The sequence below is a fragment of the Gastrolobium bilobum genome, unplaced genomic scaffold (genome assembly GCF_033153095.1).
Source record: "Gastrolobium bilobum isolate Gb01-03AN ecotype WA unplaced genomic scaffold, APGP_CSIRO_Gbil_v1 utg2810, whole genome shotgun sequence".
Taxonomy (NCBI): Eukaryota; Viridiplantae; Streptophyta; class Magnoliopsida; order Fabales; family Fabaceae; genus Gastrolobium; species Gastrolobium bilobum.
Window position 1 is genome coordinate 1,588,217 of NW_026895666.1, and position 22,712 is coordinate 1,610,928.

Consider the following 22,712-nt stretch of genomic DNA (forward strand, 5'->3'; position numbering starts at 1 on the left):
CTCTTTGAAGCAATCATGCTTCCCATGTATTGAAACAAAGGTGATTAAGGAGAGGGTGACGCTTATGATACTCACTGTCTGTACTGTGTTACATGTGCTATACTCAATTTATTATCGTGTCACGAGCAGCAAGGTGCGCCACAACTAACTCCAACCAATATTTAATTAATCTTTCATATGCGTGTCTCATTCATCCCAAGCACTACCCTAAAACTTCCAATTTCTTTCAATCAACCATGGAGTGCCAACTCCCAGAAAATTCAACCACCAAGACTAGTCATAATCTGATACCTGCTACCCCAACATGCACCAACTGTTCTTGTTTCTTCTGCATCATGTCTGAAACAGTTCCTTCCCTCAGGGGAGCGAAAATAGCCCACTACTTCAAACAAATGTCTCTCAGAGACGACCAAGAACATATCTTGGTGTTAAGTAGTCTCTGGAAAATCGCTATAACTAAACCAAACGATACAGAATTTCCTTCCCTTGGCATCTTTAGATGTATGGCCAAATTAATTCAGAAAGGCGTCACGCACAAAGATTGGCTTCTTAGATTTCAGAACATATATATCCCTTATTATGCAGCACACATCATTGGTTCCTATACCATGAACAAAGCTAAGATTGCGGAAAAAGCAGTTAAGTCCAACGTGGTTCAGCCACTAATGGAACTGCTTCGAGGTAAGATGAGTTGGATTGAAAAGAGAGTTGCACTTCGGGCACTTGGTCATCTTGCCAGCCATGAAGAAACTTTTGAAGCCGTTGCTGAACACGAAGGTGAAGTCATAGAAGCAGCCATTCATATAGCTTCCATGTGCCTAGACGAGGTATATGAAAAGTTTGTTGGCTTGAATGAATCAGAGAGGTTGGAGTACCATAGGAATTTGTTAACAAGAGGGCATGGAGGCTTGGAACTAGAGAATAGAAAGGCAGAGGAATGGGCTAGTCAGCTTCAGTGTTGGTCTCTCTATCTTCTAGATTGCTTTGCATGTAAAGAAAGATCTCTCAGATTAATCTGCAAGAAGCAATTCTTAAAGGATTTATGTGGAATGTGGGGTGGACTAACAAACCCAACTTCACCTGCTGGAATAGGGCTTCTCAGAACTCTCTGTCACACCCAAATAGGGAGGGAAAGTATAGCACATTTGCATGAAGTGATAGTGAATCTTTGTAATGTCTCAAGATCCTCAGATGATCGGAAACACATGGCTATTGATAGTCTTCTGCAACTACTCAGAGATCCAGTTACAAGATATAAAGTAATAGATACTGCTGCTCCAGTTCTTGTTGATTTGGTTGAGCTCAGAAGCATAGGTGGGAAACAGAAAATAGGACAAACAATCATGCAGGTTCTGTTACAGGATTACCACAAAATCAAGTTTTGTAAGTTGAATTTGAAGAGTGAAAGAACCAAGAGAACATTAGAAGAGTTATGGGATTTGAAGGTAGACAGAGTCAAGAGAGAAAGCTTAATGACTGAACAAGAAATCATAGAAAAAGAAATCTTAGCTGGTGTTTTGAAACAAGAAGGAAATCAGGAATTTCGGTCAGGGAACGTTGAAAAGGCTGTGATGAAGTACACAGAGGCTTTGGAATTTTGCCCATTAAAAATTATGAAAGAGAGAATTGTGCTTCATAGCAACAGAGCTCAGTGTCACTTGCTTCTTAGAAATCCCGAAGCTGCTCTCAGCGATACCACTCGAGCTTTGTGCCTATCGAATGTGGCGTGTCTTCACAGTAAGAGTTTGTGGAGAAGATCACAAGCTTATGACATGAAAGGGCTCGCTAAGGAGAGCTTGATGGATTGTTTAATGTTCATTAGCAACCGCTTTGGGTCTCGGAAGACAAAGGGATTTAAGATCCCATACTACGCGGCACGTATGCTTAACAAGCAGATGAACGCCACGTGGCTCTTTGCTTCAGCCAAGTCAAGTTGTTATAGCATACACGATGAACCGAAAAATTACATGGTCGAAAATAAAATTGATGCCATCAACTTGAGGAAGAAGACGAGGAGAACAATGAAAGGTGAGTTCTATACTGTTTGATGTATGGAAAGTTTTTATTCTTTCCTGTGTTCAGGGGTAGTCATGTTATGTCAAAAGTGAGACGGGAGTGAGTTAATGCTATTGAGCATGTGTTATGGGTAGGATTATACAAGTAATCCACATAAGAGCGAGAAACCACACATTTCTATGGTAAATGGAGAGTGTCTTCACCTTTTTTTTGTTTGTTTCACAGGTACAGCTAACTTTGTGGAAGGACCTTTCAATGCGAGAAGAGTATGGAACAGAAGAAAGTTGGGAAAGGCAAGTCACGGCAGAAAAGTAATAAGTAATACAGTTTATAGAAACCAGGATAGCGTCCAGAAGGGTGAGACTTAAGCAAAGTGATTTATCTGCAGCGCAGTGAGAAGCAGGAACATACAAACTGGGATCTTTTGCATTGGCATGTAAGGCAAGTATAAGAGTTTTGGTTACTAAGTACGGTTTACCTTCATTTGAAGAAGAGTTATACATATTAAAAAATCTTCCTACATATTCAAAGTAAAAAAATATTTGACGAAAAATATAATTATTTTGATTAACTAATTAAAATAATTATTAGGGGAAGTCTATATTATATACATTTATTTTTTGGGCTTATATAGTCTCAATGTTGCATGAGAGAAGAAATATTATGTTATAGTGGTGGAACCCACTACCTAAAAAAGAAAAAAGAAAGAAAAAAAAATATGACACGGTTATCGAAGAATGTGTAAGAAGAAAACTTACTTCACGTAACATAAGAATAGTTTTTTTTTTTTTTTTTTTTTAGTACTTTCTATGAATAAATAGCATTATAAGGTGAAAGTATTCTTCTACGAAATGCTGCTTTGGACATAAATTAATAGGCATAATAGAGGTTAAAGAAATGAACTAAATGAAAATCATTGAGGTTTATTGCATCAGTATTTTCACAATGATATCTGGAATTGACATGTAAGAATTCGGAAGGTGTATGGTACTTTAGAATTTAAGATCTCAACATACTTCGATATCCTATGCACGTTATAGATATTGTTATCGTACCAGAGTATTTAATTCCAGAATATCTCACGCATCAGTGAGAATGACGGTGCAAAGATGCAGCTTAATATATATATATATATTTTTTTGGGTACATAAACAGCTTAATATTCTTGAAACCTCACAGGCATCATCTTCTTGTTTCTTTCAACTGTACTCTCGCTTTCGGCAATCTTTTCTTTTGACAATTCATACAAAGATTGCATTCAAAATGCACTTGCCTCATTTCTCAAATACTAAGTGGCAATGCCACTAGAGGTCAATCTTGTAATATCAAATTTTAATCTCATTGTTTGAGTTCGAAGACACTAGACGATGCGGTAAAAATTATCAATACCACAGGTACATCTGGCCAATAAGAATGCGTTACGTCAGCTTGTGTTGTACCAGAGTGAGGAAAAAGAAGAAGTTATTTTGTAATTTATATTATGTTACCGGTAAGACACAGTGTAAAATACATCATCGCACCCAATTTTTAATACCACCATAATACTAAAAAAGCATTCGACAAGGAGATATCATTTGGCGTGTTTTATGCGTTCATCAACTTTATTAGGTACTGGCAGAGCACCTAATCTGACGTTAGGCAGCTAAATGTTTACATCACATTGAAGTTCAATGCCCCGTGAATAAGATAAACTAGTAATTGATAAATAATACACAAAAAACTTTCAAGGCAGTCAGTGATTTTACCTGGACCGCATTCATGGCTTGAACATCCACATCAACAGCAATAAAGATGCAAAACATTATGCAGTAATATTGAAGAACATAACTTCTCTTAAACAAGCTATGTGATATACAACTATAATTAAAAAATAAGTTGTAAGTTTTTTTTTTTTGAAAATATTCCAATTGGTTCATTGCTTCGCAACTAATCCGATTCGGGACGGGTCCAGAAAAATAAGTTGTAAGTTAATTACATTACTTAATTTCATATAAAATCATATCTAGCCTAGTTAAATTTTAAATTTTTGCTTAAGGTTCACGTCAATCCTTGAGTATTAGTTTATTTTGATCAATGCAGTCTATTTTTAATTGTGATTTACATTATTGTTAAGTGTTTATGTGACTAATGTCCATATAATTTTCTACCAGAAATTTGGGCTAGAACTTTTCAATAAATATACCTTCAATTTTGGTTGGGCTAAACAGATAATTCCAAAGTAAAAAAGCCCAGTTAAAATTGCGCTTATGATTTACAGGCGAGTTATTCTGTAACCCAGAAAAAAAATTAAAAAATGGAGATAAAATAGTGGATGAGGGTACGATTATAGGGTGTAAATGGGCCGGGCTTTGGCCTTCCTGGCCCAAGCCTACGTAAAAAAAATTCAACCTATTTGGCCTACTGGCTTATTAAAGACTTTATTTGAAGTCAAGCCCAGCCTATTTTTACAAATAAGAAAGCCTGACATAGCCTACAGGCCTTGTAGGCCTCCCACTGTAGATACTAAGCAAAGAAAATAATTATATAGAGCAAAGAAAGTTACATTCATGCATGCACTAGTACTTCTCATAAGAAAAAAATGACAAATAAGAAAGAGTCAACATAATACCCCAGCTCTAGAATGTATATCATAGAAGAATAGAGTCGAAGAAATGGAAAAAATAAGAAAAATACAATTATTGGGTACTGAAATAAAGTCTACAAAAGAATGTCATTCATCTAAAAATCTTTAAACCACCATCAAGACAAGGGAAAGAAAAGACGAAGCCGAGAGTGAGAAGCGGTGGTGCACATAAAAATTAGAGTTGGTATTGGTAATTTGCCACATAAAATAAATATTATTTTATTATTTTATTTTAATAAATTAAATAGGCAAGCCTACAAGGCTTTAGGCCAAGTTTAATAAAATTAACCTATAACTTATTTGTTAAAAATGCTTCTTTATAAGCCTAAGCCTACTCTATTTTTTCTAAAAGGCCGAGCTAGACCGGGTTGGGCTAACCTGGCCCATTTACCCCCTTAGGTACAAATGTATGATTGGGCGTATTAAATAAAAGGATGTCAAGAATAATGGAATACCCCATTCTCACTCCAAAGAATTTAACAAAGAAAATACAACAAAACGGTACACGTCTCTGTACTCTTTTTTGAGGTGGGGCAGGGACCAAGTAGTGATTATTGAAATAAAGACAGACAAGATAAACGGTAATTTAATCATCCAATGCCTTAAGTTACATTACTGTACAGTCGCGAACGTACGATTACAATTTAAACAGCTTGCGTACAGATAAAACCTCAATAGGAAGATCAATAAAAAAAGTTGATGTCAATGCTTTTTTAACAGTTCTGTTGCATTTTCCAGCAGGTTATGAAAAGACCAGCAATGTAATTATTAAGCAACCATACAGAGACCTACAAAAATCAGATCAATACATTGACTTTGCTTTAGCAGACACATCTGTTGCGTAATACACGTGACAATGTGTACATTAGGTAATTTACTATATAAACCACTATAATTGCAGCACAAGACCAGAAATTAAACAATAAACAGAAAAGGAAAATCCACCGCAAAAAGGAAAAAAAAAGGAAAATAACTTAATAGCCATTGACTCACCTGGCCATTATTTCAAGGTGTTTAATCATCAGAAGAGCTCAAGGCAGCAACAACCGACCCTGTTGTTGTAAATGTTGATTCGACATCATGATAGTCTTTCCATGAGGTTGTCACCCTCAGAGATGGGTATAGCCAACTTTTGACCGACTCCACAAAGGAGTTTGGATCCAAGTTCAAAATGGCTTCCCAATCTACCTGTAAACCCTGTGAGATGCTTCCTGTGAACTCCATATTAGCAGCAAGTAACAAACCCAGCATAACTACAAATCCAACTGCAGCAGATCCTCTAGACAGAGGCATAAAGTTATACCTGAAAAAAAGTGCAGATAGTATTACAGAAATGACTTCAAATGCTCCAAGAGTCAAAGATAATTTAGACATTTTGATAACGTCGTACCAGTAATATGTCATCCTTAAAATTGCCTCTCTCACGTTTTCAAGCACGTTGAAATCAGTAGACCCATAATTTTCCCCACAGTAAGCATTGCAGAGAGCCTAACAGACAACAATAGGGATACAAGGTAAATGTCACAGTTCACCAAGTAACTTGAATAGTAAATAAATACACACATATTCAACTAAGCAAGTTTTTAAACAATTCCATGGAAGTATCAGTCATTGTTTAATGATAAAAGCAGCATGGGATCATTGGCAAAATAAACATTTTTTTTCAGACACAAGCCACATCCGCCACTGAAAAATATAATAGTTGTTGTTGGGTATAACATACTTCCCAGGCCAATGTCATTTCTGCATCATAATCTTCCCATCTAGTAGGCGTACAGGGTGTCCTAATTGCAAAGTCGAAACCATGTTTCCCCCTGAAAAAATATTCATCAATTCCCACAGTAAAACATGTAAGAAAGCTAAAGTTAAGTAAAAAAGAAGGGGAAATGGGGAACAAAATAACTTAAATTTTCACAAGACGACTTGCATCTAGCTTACTTTTTTAAAAGTGTTATCCGTGTACCTTCAAGCTGTTTCCTGAACAAGCATTAACATCAAGATGTAAGCATTTGAAAACATTACATGTTCCCCAGGCACTATTTGCACTAAGCACGCTTACCCTTCAAATGCAGTACTGTTGCACCAGGTAGCCGACCAGAAATCCTCACCAACAATATTATAAAGATCAGAGCATGATTTTGCATGCATGATCTGCACATGGAATAATGAAGTTTCCATTTTCATAGAAGCATAGACTACTGAAATATTATTATTGAAACTATATTATAAAACACACTAACATTTATTAAGAATTGGTAGCAATCAAAAGCAATAGTGACTCTTGAAGTATTTATTCAAAGAAAAACTATAAAAACTCTTGAGCTTCAACTATATTTAGAAGGGAAGTCCTATTTCCATCAGTTAATTAAGAAAATTAAGACAACTAACCAAAAGTTGCAAATTACATGTTTCACAGTGGTTAGAGATATAAAACCATCTTTCTGTCTTCACCTAACAACTTAAAATTTTAGGATAATTAGTTCTTAATATAGTATCAAAGGCTCCATGACTAAATGGTCAAGAGTTCTACCTTTGCCTCCACCATTATTAGAGTAATACTCTTTGTATTCTATGGTAGAGCTAACTGGAGCATCAACTGTACCATTGTTCGATTGGAACTGAACTGAATGAATCAGTTACTTAGTGTGAGTCGGCACTAACTGTTATAACAGCCGATGCTGTTATAACAGTTATCATTGTTAGTAGAGGCAGTTACTTTCAGTTATTTTCTGTAAAGAAGGTTTAACCCTCTCTATATAGTGACCTTTCAGAATTATCATCCAGAATCCTGTTCAAGAAGTTTTCTCCCAAATCCATGAATTATCTCTCACCGTTCTCTCTTCTTCAACTCAGTTTCTCACAGTTTATCACTTTTCCTCAGACGAGTTTTACTTTCTATTAGCCATTCTTCTAAATAAAAAGATGGATTTCAGTACATGGTAAAAATGATCTAATGCATTGTTATTTGTGTCCATCACCTAACAGCCAAAGTTTCTAGGAGAGTTGATCATTGACAATAGTTTATATGACTTGAGGCATATGAATTAAGAAATGTTACCAATTATGCGACTTGAAAATTTCAACTTTCTGTCGTAGTTGCACATTAACCCATTTAAGTAAATATTTAAAGCAGAGAAAATTGTATCTCCCAGAAAAATAATAGCACAAAAGGTACATTACTAATGTGAGCAAAGAAAAGTAAAGTTTTTCCAAAGATACAACAGTTGGGTTTACAAGTCATAGTAGAGGCCTGTTGCATCGTATTGTATATAGTAAATCAAGCAATGCGAAAAAAAGGGCACAAAATCTAAGTCAATAATACACCAATCACCTCTTTTAATTTCCCGTCTTTGGAAAGTTGAATGATCTGATCTGTTTTGCTGTAGACGTATGATCTCTCTTTCATGACAGTCTTTGCAATATCTAACGTTCTGTGGCATTTAATAAGAATGAGCTTTCATAATCCAGTCTGTCAATATAGAATTAAAACAGGATCTTTACCTTTCATAGTTAGGAAAGTAACGGACAACTTTAGCTTGTCCCAGAATCATAGGTGTGTGAGAACCAAATCCAGAATTAAACTCTTCACTGCAGTGTGAAGAAACAAATTCAAAATCCAAAACAAAATCTGAATTTGATTAAATTCTTAAAGTAATAATCTGAAGAGAAACTGGGAAAGTTAACCAAATATTGCTAAGAGGCTAGCAAGCAAGAAAAGCAAAAACTTATCTATCATAGACCAATATAATTATGAGCCTATTTTCATAAAACAGTATATATTTTAGCATAAAAGAAATTAAATAGCCCTTCCATAGCAAAACAATCAACAAGGGAGTAAAAGGCCAAAAAGTGGAAAATAATGAGGTTAAAATATACTTTAAGTCACTCTAGTTCCAATGAATATTCATTTTCATTCGTTTTCTTTCTATTATTATACTTGAGTCCTCCAAATTCTCTTGGTAAGTGCAGTTATGCCTCTTTTATATTCCTTAATTTTCTGTAAATTTTTCTGTAGTCCTTAACAACATACATCAACTTAGAGAGCTACATAAAACTGCCATGCTGTATTTTTATCAGCACATTTAAAATCTTACACAAACGAAATATTAAAAGCATCCAGAAAAAAAGGACAGAAATTAAGCCAGCTATACACAAAATAATTGCTCGAGGACTAAACTACAACAATCAGAAGAAAAGGGACAACCCATATATACAATATTAGTTGAATAAATCATAAAAATTACAAATAAAATATCAACATGAGGTTTTATAAACTATGCACTAAAAGTATTTCTATTAAAAATTACATATAACTAATTTTTTTTATCAAAACAAATCTATGTTTTGAAAGAGTTTGGGCGAGGGAGAGAAGACTGAAAGACAAAAGGAAATGTTAATTGATCATCAATTTGTAACAAACAGACCATGGTTAACCTATGCAGAAAATAGGAAAAGCTGCACATTAGTAAAACAATTTAGACTCAAAAGACCTAAATGAGATAGTGCAAGGTAAAGTATCAAGAAATCAGGTATTTTTATTTTTAAAAATAACTGAATTCAAATCAGCACATTAGCATTGGTTGTGAACTAAAAGAGATTGACAAGGAATTATTCCCTTGAAGTGTACATTTACTGTTGTAATATTTTTAGTGCTTTTCTACCATAATTGTCATTATATGAACAGGAGACCTTGTCTACAACAACTTTTCCAACTTACAGATAATACCTCCAATCTATGAAGAGTTGAGTTTCAAGTTCCTAAATGAACTCACAAAAAAATTCATTTTGCCCAACCCAACTGAAAATAAGAGAGGTGAGAATTCGAATATATTTTGAAGTTTTGCAAGCTTAGCTGGTCCATGCCTCTAGGATTATGAGACTTTATAATTTCTATCACAATCAACAATTATATTAATTCGAGAGATCAGAGACCATGCACACAACAACGTAGAGTTGATGATTGAGAATCTATGGATGTTCCAAATATAAAGAAAAACATGTAAAATAATCAAATGCCTGAACAACAAAACATCGGAAGCACCAATATACATAAATATGGTCTGCTAGAATACTTAGCCCAAAGATGAAATACCTTAGCTTGTTCACCCACACAACAGGGTCAGAAGGCTCAGAAATCTGTCTCCATCTAACAGCTAATGAATAAACATCTTGCCATGACATGGAACGGCTGGATGATCTATCATCTACATTGCCATATGAAGATGCTTCCAAGGCACTACTTGTGCTACAACCTGCACCTCCCCTATTCTGACTCTGAATATTAATTCTTTCCCTTCTCCTGGCCCTTTTGCCAAACTTCGAGTTTGAGTTGCTTTTATTAGAATATTTCCATTCCGCTTGCAGCAAACGCCAAGCCTTGGAGACCTTTTGGGCAATTTCAATAGCAGCAAATCCTGCCATACGATGCTGATAAATAAGGAAATATTAACATAGAGAATTAGGGCTATAGACACATTAAGATAAAAATGTGAATAATAATATGAGAATAATAATAACTACAAACATTGGTTGGATGCAAGTTGCTTTAAAGTGCAAACATGAAAATTAATAAAGGGGGAAAAAACATATTATAACTTACAGATATGTAGAATCAAATATGGAGAATAAGACAATAAATAAGATACATGTCTCAAATGGAAATTTAATAAGAATGCAAAAATTTTGCGGTATTACACATTAATATAACTGTATAGAGTACAACCAATCTTAATAAAGAGACTAAACACATTAAATGCTTCAAAAAAAAAAAAAACCATGATATGTGATGTTGTTTTACCCAGTAGCAAATGATTACAGACAACGAGGGCTGCACAAAATTATTCGCAAAATGACTTCATGATTATTAAACAACAGATATGAAAAGGGGCAAAATGGAGAATATTTGTACAGTGTACAGACACAAAATTAGCCCTCCTTAATGCAAAGTCTACCTATTTTTATTGTTCTAAAATTCTTGTCTAGTGTGGTATAACCATGGTTGTCAAACTCGAGTTTCTATGCAAACTCAGAAGGGTGAACCAAAATCGTAAATCGCAGAATCGTAACGATCGTAGACTCGTAACATAAGATACAAATTATATTTATATATATTTATATGCATACTCGTACAATGAAGAAGAGGGCTCAGAATCCAAGGATAAGGTGGTGGAAGCTTAAGGAGGGAAAAGAGAGAGAGTTCAATGATAGAATGTTGCACGAAGGACCTTGGGAGTTTGATAGAGGAGTAAATGCAATATGGAATGAGATGGCTAAGTGTATTCAAAATTTGGGACGGAGGGTGTTGGGAGAAAGCAAAGGAAATGGATTTCATACAAAGGAAACATGGTGGTGGAATGGAGAGGTGCAAGAGGCAATTAAACATAAGAAGGAGTGCTTTAGATCTTTGCATAAAAGTTCCAGTGAAGAGAACCTGCAAAAGTTTAGAATGGCGAGAAAAAATGCAAAGAAAGCAGTGCGAGAAGCGAGAGGCAAGGTTTTCGACGAGTTGTATAAAAATCTTGGGAGCAAGGATGGTGAAAGAGGTATTTATAAACTTGCAAGGATAAGGGATAAGAAAAGTAAAGACCTCACTCAAGTTAGACGCATCAAGGATGAAAATCAAAAACTTCTGGTGAGAGATGAAGATGTAAATGAAAGATGGTTGAATTACTTCAACAAGCTGTTTAATGGGGATGGAGATACAAGCGAGGTGGACTTAGAGGACGCATATGATGATATGAATAGAAGATTTGTACGCAGAATTAATACACATGAAGTTAAGGAGGCTTTAAAGAGGATGAAGACTAATAAAGCCTTGGGGCCTGATGGTGTCCCTATTGAAGTGTGGAGAGGCCTGGGGGATGTGGCAATAAAATGGTTGACCAATCTTTTTAATAAGATTCTCCAGACGAATAAGATGCCTGATGTATGGAGGAAAAGTATGATTGTGCCTATCTACAAAAACAAGGGAGATATACAGAATTGTTCAAACTATAGAGGCATTAAGCTAATGAGTCATACTATGAAGTTGTGGGAGAGGGTTATTGAACATCGCTTGAGGAGAGATACCAAGGTTTCTGTAAATCAATTTGGATTTATGCCAGGAAGATGTACCATGGAAGCCATTTTCTTGATGCGACAACTAATGGAAAGATACCGAGAAAAGAAGAAGGACTTGCATATGGTGTTCATAGACCTTGAGAAAGCATACGATAGGGTTCCAAGGAAAGTTTTATGGTGGGTCCTGGAGAAGAAAAAGGTTCCATTAAAGTATGTAAAGGCAATCAAGGATATGTATGATGGGGCTACTACATGTGTAAAAGCTTGTAACGGATCATCAAGTTATTTTCCTATCACGGTAGGTGTACACCAAGGGTCGGCTCTAAGTCCTTACCTCTTTGCCTTAGTTATGGATGAACTAACAAAAGATATTCAAGAGGAAGTGCCATGGTGTATGCTTTTTGCAGAAGATATTGTGCTTATTGATGAGAGCAAGGAGGGTGTTAATAGAAAACTTGAATTGTGGAGAAGCACATTGGAATCCAGAGGATTCACATTAAGTCGAAGCAAGACTGAGTATCTGAAGTGTGAGTTTTCTCTGGTACAAGATGAGGACCAAGAACCTGTGCATCTAAATGGTCAAGAGGTACCCAAAAAAAATGCTTTTAAATACTTGGGCTCCATTTTACAAAACGGGTGGAGAGATTGATGAGGATGTAAATCACAGAATCAGAGCAGGGTGGATGAAATGGCGTAGTGCATCTGCATTTTTGTGTGACCGCAAAATTCCCCTGAAGTTAAAAGGAAAATTCTATAAAACGGCAGTACGACCGGCAATGCTATATGGAGCGGAATGTTGGCCAGCACATAGGCAACATGAGCATAAGATAGGAGTAGCAGAGATGAGGATGTTAAGGTGGATGTGTGGTTACACAAGGATGGATAAGATAAGAAATGAAGATATTCGACGAAAGGTCGGAGTAGTACCGGTAGCCGAGAAGATGAGAGAACATAGATTGAGGTGGTTTGGGCATGTGATGAGAAGACCCATGGATGTTCCTGTAAGAACAGAAGTTTGTTACCAAAAGCTAAACACAAAAAGAGGCAGAGGTAGGCCGAAGCTTACTTGGGGGAAAGTAGTAAAACAAGATTTAATGGAGTGGGATATAGATTGGCGGACAGTATGTCTTAGAAAGGAATGGAGAAAAGCTATAAGTATGGTGGAGGGTTAGACCCGCTGTTATTCCTATGTTCCAGATGGTCCCTTTTTAGTCCTTTTCCCCTTCATTTCCCCCACTTCTTCTTGTCCCTTTCTTTTTTACTTTTATTTATTTATATATACATATATTTTTATTTTATTTTATTTTATTATTTTATTTGTGTATTTTTATTTATTTATTTATTTATTTTTTATTTTTTATTTTTTTATTTATTTTTTTTACTTTTTTTCAACCGTTTTGTATCTTTCATGTGGGTTCATCTACCACTGACCCCAATTAATTTGGGATAAAGGTGTTGTTGATGTTGATGTTGATATTTATATGCATATAAAGTAATATAATAAACAAATTTAATTCAACCAACTAGCAAAATAATGTCATACAATAGTCATAATCACATAATGTCTCAAACACATAAAGTCATAGTCATAATCACATAATGTCTCAAAAAAAGAACAAAAAAAAGTCATTTGATTTATCAAATAAATTTTTATTTGGATTAATTTAATTTTTTTCTGATGAATATAAAATCAAACAGAGGCAACATGAGGGGAAAAAAGTAATTTAATTTATCAAATAAATCTGATTTAGTTTATCATTCGATGAAGTATTAATTTGGTTTAGCAAACAGAGACAAAAAGTATTAATTTGATTTATAAATGATTTTTTAATTTTCTTTGTAAAATCAAATAGAGGCAAAATTATTAATTTGCTTTATTAATTTGGTTTCATTTATAAAATGATTTTTTTATCCCAAATTTATAAATAAAACGGAACAGAGGCCAAAAGAAAAACCAAACGAAACAGCAAGCGGCCAAGAAAAAAAAAAACGAAACAGAGGCAACAAAAAAAAAAGATGAAACGAAACGGAGAAGAGATTGAGACAGAGCAGAGCGACGGCGAAGCACGACGGAGATGGTACATGGAGAAGCTACGAACGGAAGAGGGCAAGACGACCAAGCAGTAGAGAAGACGATGGCTTGAGGCGTCTTCGCGAGTCACCTAGTCGTCTCCCATGATATGTAATGGTGGTGGCTGAAACTAACCAGGTGATTTAGGGTTTTTTTGCTAAAAAAAACCCATTTATGTAATGGTTTTTCGGGTCAAGATTCGGGTCAACGGATTTTTTTTCTGGTTTAATTGTTAAACTCGTACGATTGTACGAGTTTGCCAAAAAACTCGTCGCTTCTACCATCTGAGGGCCAAAAGCGAGTTATAGCAGAAACGGGATCGTTGAGGGGTTCCTGAAGTGTAAACTTGCGAGTTTGACAACCATGGGTATAATAACTCTAGCAAACTTCCACCAGGATATAATATAGTTCATGGTTTTGGGACAATTTGACACTAACAGCCAACACAGAATATAATTCTATGCATATGACAAGCTTTTTATTTGGGAAATGCAGAATGAAATAAAATTTTGCTTTGATAGAAATTTATTCGGGGAGGAAAGTGTTTTTGATCTGTTTTGAAATTAGTTCTTTTCTTTTAACCAGAAAAGTCGCACCCTTTAACCGTACTAATTTCTATAAGGGACTAGGTGAACTTTAGATAAGTGATGACTGCAGGAAAAAAATCAAGAGAATGGTTTTCATGTGTCCATGATTTTTTATCTAGATGCTTGAATTTTATGAAAATTTGAACCATTGATTTTTCCTATGTTTCAGACACCCTTTTCAGTCCTTGCTCCCAATATTTATTTATTTAATTATTTATTTATCTTTCTCTCTAATTTACTTTTTTCTTCTAAGTTATTTTTCTCTTATTTTTCATTTTTATTTTATTTTATTTTTTTCATTTTATTTTTTCATTTTCCTCAATCTTATATTGCTTTCTATTTGGGTTTATCAACCGCCAACCACAAATGGTTTCAGATAAAGTTGTTGATGTTAATGTTGAGTTATATTTGTCCAAATCTTAAATTTAATAATGTTATTCAACCATATGATATATTATTTGTATTGTTTTGTCACTCAATTTCCTTAACCTGCCTTTATTTGGGGGCAATAATGAAGGAAAATACAACCGAAAAAATAGGTCACACGCAGCAGCACATTATCTAACTTGAAGTAAATGAAAAATAATATGTACCAATGCATTTTACATATTTTGTTCTTATGTAATTTGCACTTGAACACTTTAGAATACTTGTAATTGCCTGAGAGAATTCCTCTCAGCCCCTATGAATTTATATTTAAATCTGATTACAATTCAAATCCCTAATAAAAAATAACTCCTAAATTGTAGGGACAAGAGATAACGATATTATCTATAATAACTATCAATTTCACAGCATGATATACTCTAGAATCATTGGATTTGTTAGATGCAACATCCAGCGGCAATTATTAAATCAAGGACAAGGTACCTACTAAAAGCCAAAAGCCTTTTGCTAAGTCTAGTAGGACAAAGAAAAAAGGTAGAAAACAATTTTTCACCACGAAGACTCTGCAAAAATAAAAGCATCCCTCAAGAGAAAAAAGGATTTCATGGAAACATTTGAATATAAAATAATATGTTGTATATTGATCTAATTCAGAGAGTTACAATATATAGAGACTCTAATGGGCTTAGGTGAAAAGCCCAGACCTAATACAATCAGCATAATTACAGACTAATCAGCATAATTACAGACTAATCATATCTAATCATATCTAATCATATTTAATATATTCTAACACTCCCCCTCAAGTTGGTGCGTATATATTGTGAGCACCAAGCTTGTTACAAATGTATTGAACCCGAGGACCTCTAAGAGCTTTAGTGAAGACATCTGTTTCTTGATCAGAGGAGTTGACGAAAGCAGTCTTGATTTCTCCTGACTAAATCTTTTCTCGAATGAAGTGACAATCAATCTCTATATGTTTGGTCCTCTCATGAAAGACAGGATTAGAGGATATATGTAACGCAGCTTGATTATCACAAATGAGTGTCATGGGTTTTTTTGTTCACAAAGATGAAGCTCCTGAATCAACTGCTTTAACCAGATTAACTCACAGGTAGTATTTGCCATTGCACGATACTCAGCTTATGCACTAGATCGAGCAATTACAGGTTGTTTCTTGCTCTTCCACGAAATTAAGTTTCCTCCAAAGAAGACACAATAGCCGGAAGTAGAGCGCCTATCCGAGGGTGATCCTGCCCAATCAGCATCTGAATAACCACAAATTTCTGTATTTCCCTGATCTGTATGCAACAAACCTTTTCCTGGTGCTCCTTTGATGTATCGGAGGATCCTCACAGCAGCATCTCAATGTGAATCACAAGGGGAATCAAGGAACTGACTAGCCGTACTAACAGCGAAAGAAATATCTGGCCTAGTCACAGTAAGATAATTGAGCTTCCCAATTAGTCTCCGATAACGTCCAGGATCAGATAACGGCTCCCCCTGTCCGGGCAATAACTTGACATTAGGATCCATGGGTGTGTCAACTGGTTTACTCCCCAACATACCAGTTTCTTCTAGGATATCCAAGGCATACTTCCTTTGACAAATAGAAATGCCCTGTCTAGATTGCGCCACCTCAATTCCCAAGAAGTAACGCAGCTTCCCAAGGTCCTTTGTTTGAAATGTACTGAATAAATGCTGTTTTAACTGACGAATTCCGTCTTGATCACTTCCGGTGAGAATGATGTCATCAACATAGACTAACAAATAGATGCACTTGTCAGGAGATGTAATCCTATAAAATACAGAATGATCAACTTTACTGCGGATTAAGCCAAACGCCTGAACAGCAGAACTGAAGCGACTGAACCATGCTCGAGGAGACTGCTTGAGACCATATAAGGATTTTCGAAGATGACACACTTTTCCAAACTCCCCCTGAGCAACAAAACCAGGTGGTTGCTCCATGTAAACTTCTTCTTGTAAATCACCATGAAGAAAAGCATTTTTGATGTCAAGTTGAAGGAGTGGCCAGTGACGAACAGCAGCAAGAGCAAGAAATAGGCGGACTGATGCCATTTTAGCAACCGGAGAGAATGTATCGCCATAATCAAGGCCAAAGATTTGAGTAAAACCCTTGGCAACTAGGCGTGCCTTGAGTCGATCAACATGACCATCAGGTCCAACTTTTACAGTAAACACCCAGCGACAACCAACTATAGACTTCTCTGGAGGAGCAGAAACAAGGTCCCAAGTGTCATTGGAATGAAGTGCAGTCATTTCATCAAGCATCGCTTGGCGCCACCCTGGATGGGAAAGTGCTTCACCTGTGATCTTAGGAATAGAAATAGAAGAAAGACTAGAAACAAAGGTGAAATGAGGTGAAGAAAGACGGTCATAGCTCAAAAAGGTATAAAGAGGATAAGGGTTACGAGTAGTACGTGTACCTTTTCTTTGAGCAATAGGAAGAGCCTCTGGTGAAGGATCCGGAAGGGAAGAATCAACTGCGGGGGGCAATGAGTCAGCAAGGGTCGAGTCGACAGGAGGCACAGTTTTACGACGCTGATAAGTGAGAAGTGGACGGTCCGCAGGTATTGAAGCAATAGGTTGCTTATCTGGAATAGAAGTACCTGCAGCTGGTAAAGACAAGTCAAGAAAAAGGACAGGAAGAACATGATCAACCTGTGACAACTGAGATGAGATAGAATTAAAGGGTTGTTGATCAAGAAAAGTGACATCAGCGGAAACTAAGTAACGCTTAAGATCGGGAGAATAACAACGATAACCTTTTTGAAGACGAGAATAACCAAGAAAGATACACTGAAAGGCTTTGGATGTTAACTTATCCTTACCAGGAGTGAGATCATGAACAAAACAAGTACAACCAAAGATGTAACATCCCGGGCGCTGACGAGGGCGGGGAGTGATCGCCGGTGCGCAAAGGCACGGACAAGGAGCGGCTCCTGGCAGGCTTCTAGGGACGGGGGTACATGAATGAATCGAATCAACACCCGAAAGAGAGGGATTCCAGAGACTGTGCTGGTATGGGACGGTACAGCTGGGAATGGCTTATAAGAATTAATTGGTACTACCTATACTAACAAGATGCATCTACTTTTCGGTAGCCCTGATCGGAAGAACTCCACAGTTAAGCGTGCTTGACTTGGAGCAATTCAGGGATGGGTGACCTCCTGGGAAGTTTTCCCGGGAAGTGTGCGAGTGAGGACAAAGCACGCTGAAAAGTCTCGTGTTAGTGTGTGGAGATAGTCGTTGATTCTTGCAGGTTGCCAGGCGTTACAAAAGACATGTGGAGTTAGAGGATAAAGAGGAACATCTGGAAGCAACAGATTATGAGGAATGTCATTGTTGAGCACAGAAGAAGGCATGCGATTGATGAGAAAACAAGAGATGAGTACAGCATCTGCCCAGAAGTGAAGGGGAACCTGCATATGAATAAGAAGGGTACGGGCAGTTTCAATGAGATGTCTGTTTTTACGTTCAGCCACCCCATTTTGTTGTGGAGTGTGAGGACAAGTAGTTTGATGTAAAGTACCTTGTGTGGCCAAGAAATTAGGAAAATCAATAGAAACATATTCCTTAGCATTATCACTACGTAGAATACGAATAGAAACACCAAATTGAGTATGAATCTCAGTAGAAAACTTCTTATAAATGGAAAATAACTCGGAACGATTTTTCATTAAATAGATCCAAGTGCAACGGGAAAAATCATCAATAAAGGTAACGAAATACCGAAAACCTAAAACAGACAAGGTACGACTTGGACCCCAGATATCTGAATGAACAAGAGAGAAAAGGGCATCAACTCGTTTATTGACTCGACTGGCAAAAGAGGAGCGTGTATGCTTCCCTTGTTGACATGACACACAATCTAAAGACTGAAGACCGGATAAAAGAGGAACCATTTTCTGCAACTTTCAAAGACTTGGATGGCCAAGGCGACTGTGAATAAGTTGTGGAGATTCTGTGAGAGAGCAGGCCACTGAAGGACGAGGCACATCCAGATAGTAAAGCCCCCGTGACTCACGACCCACCCCAATAATTTTCCCTGTATCCGGATCCTGCACAGAAACAGAATGGTTAGAGAAAGTAATGGTGCAAGTGAGGGAGTGAATCAACTTACTAATAGAAATTAAGTTATAAGGAATGCCAGGAATGTAATAAACAGATGTCAAGGCCAAGGTAGAGGTCGGACGAGCTTGTCCAATGCCACGAACTGGGGCTTTGGTTCCATCCGCAAGGGTAAAAGAAGGTAAATGATCAGAAAAAGTAAGAGATGTAAAGAGTTCCTTATTACCACAAAGATGATCGGTAGCACCTGAGTCAAATATCCAAGTGCCAAGTGATGTAGAATGAGAAACACAAGCAACGGGATTACCAGTATATGGCTGAGACTGAGGAGAAGCCTTCCTGAGAAGAGTTTGGAGTGCAGCATAGTCCGCAGGTAAGAGAGACCCTGAATCAAATGATGCATTGTCTGACTGAGCTATATTAGCAACAAGAGAAGTGTCCCAAGGAGAACCAATAGATACTGCTGAATCCTCTGAGGGATCAAAAGAAGCTGCTGCCATTTAAAGAAAATATAAAAGCCGTAAACGAAGGCAAACGATATCCAATCAAGGAGAACCACTCGCCTAAAGTGAGACCCACAACAAATCAAGCACAGATCTGGAAAGAGAAGGAGAAGGCAAGCTTCTCTGTCCAAGACCGGTCGGAAAAAGCCGCCGGAAAAGGGCTCACGCGCCGGCAGAAGGTGGCGCGTGAAGCCCACGCGCAGAGGACAGGAACGGCGCGTGAAGGCGCGTTGCAACTCCGATGGTGGCCGGACTTCCACAGAGGTGGTCGCTGGGAAGAGAGGATGCTGATCGCATTCTGACCTAGTTGAAAACTCACTGGAAAAGTGCTCTGGCGGCCTGAACAGTGGCTGACGGTGGTTCCGGTGACCGTCGGAGGTGCTGATGCGTTCGGAAATTGCTCGGAAGGGACTTACAGTCCTTGATGTCTTGCCGGAAGGACGCACGGCAAAGAAAAGATGACTCCTAAGCAGTGGGCTTAGGTTTTAAAGCGAAAACAAGATATCTAAGCGGAAGCGAGGGTCCCCAGAGCGAAAGAGCTATGATACCAACTTGAATATAAAATAATATGTTGTATATTGATCTAATTCAGAGAGTTACAATATATAGAGACTCTAATGGGAAAGGCCCAGACCTAATACAATCAGCATAATTACAGACTAATCAGCATAATTATAGACTAATCATATCTAATCATATTTAATATATTCTAACAGAAACCAAAGGAAAACAAAATGATTAATAAGCCACAAATATAGAGATATTAATGTTGGAAAGTATGTAAACAGTGTCTACATCATTGTGTAGGCTAACCATAATCATGATACCTATGATCTTTGGATTTATTACTTTTAATCTTAATCTATATAATTGACTCTGCTGTAATTTGACCCGTGCATTTCAGCATATGCCTCTCTGTCAAGCAACGAACTCTCCCAAAAAGCTTAAGCTTTTAGGTGAAGGCAAATAAAGGGTTTTATATTTTATATTACATATGTTAAATATCATAGATACAAGAGGAAATGATAGTAATCCTTGTTGTATTAAACTACACAACATTGGTGCTATTATATAGCAAACCAATTGAAGAATACAAAGAGACACACTCAATGTGGGACTTCTACACTATTAACACTAACACTCTTAACACTCCCCCTCGAGCTGTAGCATATAGATCATATGCTACAAGTTTGATACATAAATAATACTCCCATTAGGAACCAAAAACAACAATGCTACATCAACGAAATGAAATGACCAAGTACAACAAATCAACTGGAATGACCATCAGTCTGAAGAGCTGATAAAGAGACAGTGCTGGAATGGACATCAGAGCATGGATGGTGCCAGAATCATCATCGGCAAGACAACTGAGCTGACTAGGACATCAGCATCAAGATCCCTCTCAGACATTTCATTTAACAGTTGGTGAGCAGCCGTGGTTTCCCCTTGACTATGCTACAAGCTTATTACAAGAAAGACCAAGTAACATAACATCAAAATAAATCTCCTAAATGAGAAACCAAAAATCAACAACGTGCTAAAAATGGCGTCGAAATGAACATCAACATGAAAGATGCCGGAATGATCATCGGCAAAGACAATTGTGCTGGAATGACCATCAGCAACATGGACGGTGCTCCCCATCAAGAGGAACTTCTAAACAGTGCCGGAATTATCATCGGCAAAGCCAATTGTGCTGGAATGACCATCAGCAACATGGACAGTGCTCCCCCTCAAGAGGAACTTCTAAACTGTGCCGGAATTATCATCGGCAAAGACAATTGTTCTGGAATGACCATCAGCAACATGGACAGTGCTCCCCCTCAAGAGGAACTTTTAAACAGTGCCGGAATTATCATCGGCAAAGACAATTGTGCTGGAATGACCATCAGCAACATGGACAGTGCTCCCTCTCAAGAGGAACTTCGGTGTCAGAATTAACATCAGCGGAGACAACATCAGCAACTTGGACAGTGCTCCCCCTCAAGATGGATGATGAATAGTATAAATACTCCATCTTGGGAAGAAAGAAGATTAAAGAAAAACAAAGCTTCGCAGAATCGGAAAAGTCGCCGGAGACGGCGGTGGGTCGTCGGAAAAGTCATCGGAGACGGTGGTGGATCGCCGAAAAAGTCGCCGGAAAGTCATCGGAAAAGTCGCCGGAGACGGCTGTCAACGGTGGACGACGCGGTCAACGGTGGTCGGTCAACGACAACGGTGGTCAACCCAACAACTTCCCAAGGATCATTCTTTTCTGATGTGACAGATCAGTCTAAGCTGCAGTCATAGAGCATACTAAGAAAAACCCGAAAAAGAAATATCAACGGGAATCCCTCAAGGAGGGTGATATCTCTCTATAACCATATTGAAATTATGGAAAATAGAACTAAGTTAAACGGATTAAGATTCCTCTTGTTAGGCTCTAGATACCATGTTAAATATCATAGATACAAGAGGAAATGATAGTAATCCTTGTTGTATTAAACTACACAACATTGGTGCTATTATATAGCAAACCAATTGAAGAATACAAAGAGACACACTCAATGTGGGACTTCTACACTATTAACACTAACACTCTTAACAACATATATAACACTTTTCTCTCTCTCTCTCTCTTAACAATTAACATATAAAATAACTTTACCTGACGTCTATTAGGTAGGAAACCAGGACAATCATACTGGATTTTCTTGCCAATGGAGTCTGCAGCCTGTATAAGAGAAGCCTTCTGCTTTGTAAGAGCTAACTCTTGCTTTCTAAGCTTTCCCTTCCTTAAAGACTCACGCAAAGGAGGTTGCCTGTAAACCTTCTCACATACATTCTTTGGATGCAATCTCTTGCACCAGTACTCCTGAATATAATTAGGACACATAAAAACATCACAGAGATGCGAATCCAGGCATTACAAAACACAGCTCCAACATAGAAGTTTCAAAAACAAAAGTTTCTTAAGCTTCTGGAACCCCCAAAGCAACTTAGTTACAATGCAAACAAGCAAGAGCTATGAATTTCTGAAATTCAGACAGCATGGCAATGCTACCATGATTTCTAATTGTTCAGTTCACATTAGATACCAAAGAAGGGTGGAATAACTTATACCTTAAAAAGTGGATCAATATCCCCGTCAATATCAAACCAGCAAAACTCACTGTTAAACTTTGAGGCTGTGTAAAGAGCAATCTCTTTCTGCAAAAGAAGAAAAGAGTTTGAAGCACATCATAGAAATAATTTCCTAATGCATAAAACTAAAAAGGACCATGTTAACTGTCATTACACCAATACATACAAGTCCATCAGTATATTTTCATATTGCCTAAAAGGTTGTACATAAGTAGTCAATATAGTATAATCAGAGGAAGGCAAAT

At 37.1% G+C, this 22,712-nt stretch overlaps 2 protein-coding genes across 3 annotated transcripts in view; one reads left to right on the plus strand and one right to left on the minus strand.

Annotated features, from left to right (window-relative positions):
• The first annotated feature begins 236 nt into the window (after window positions 1–236).
• Window positions 237–2,456, plus strand: LOC133287942 (uncharacterized). Its single transcript, XM_061485644.1, has 2 exons — window positions 237–2,028; window positions 2,242–2,456. The coding sequence occupies exons 1-2, from the start codon at window positions 237–239 to the stop codon at window positions 2,382–2,384; spliced, it is 1,935 nt and encodes a 644-aa protein (XP_061341628.1). The 3' UTR covers window positions 2,385–2,456.
• A 2,643-nt stretch (window positions 2,457–5,099) lies between these two features.
• The window catches only part of LOC133287287 (suppressor of RPS4-RLD 1), a 32,586-nt gene continuing 14,973 nt past the window's right edge, over window positions 5,100–22,712 (minus strand). Inside the window, exons 14-24 of one of the 2 annotated variants that reach the window (XM_061484867.1) lie at window positions 22,447–22,533; window positions 21,992–22,198; window positions 9,732–10,066; window positions 8,141–8,227; window positions 7,971–8,070; window positions 6,699–6,790; window positions 6,578–6,616; window positions 6,363–6,453; window positions 6,030–6,127; window positions 5,633–5,942; window positions 5,100–5,427 (exon numbers count right to left, since the gene is read on the minus strand). In XM_061484867.1, the coding sequence (XP_061340851.1) occupies window positions 5,654–5,942; window positions 6,030–6,127; window positions 6,363–6,453; window positions 6,578–6,616; window positions 6,699–6,790; window positions 7,971–8,070; window positions 8,141–8,227; window positions 9,732–10,066; window positions 21,992–22,198; window positions 22,447–22,533 (1,425 nt within the window). In that variant the 3' untranslated portion in view covers window positions 5,100–5,427; window positions 5,633–5,653. Of the gene's footprint in view, window positions 5,428–5,632; window positions 6,128–6,362; window positions 6,454–6,577; window positions 6,617–6,698; window positions 6,791–7,970; window positions 8,071–8,140; window positions 8,228–9,731; window positions 10,067–21,991; window positions 22,199–22,446; window positions 22,534–22,712 lie in introns of both variants that reach the window. The other variant, XM_061484861.1, reaches the window with a different exon arrangement.

Excerpts from the sequence above, each read along its gene's own strand:
- LOC133287942 (XM_061485644.1), top strand. The coding sequence starts at position 237 with ATGGAGTGCCAACTCCCAGAAAATTCAACCACCAAGACTAGTCATAAT. Across the intron at positions 2,029-2,241 it reads GACGAGGAGAACAATGAAAG|GTACAGCTAACTTTGTGGAA; the intron begins GTGAGTTCTATA and ends TTTGTTTCACAG.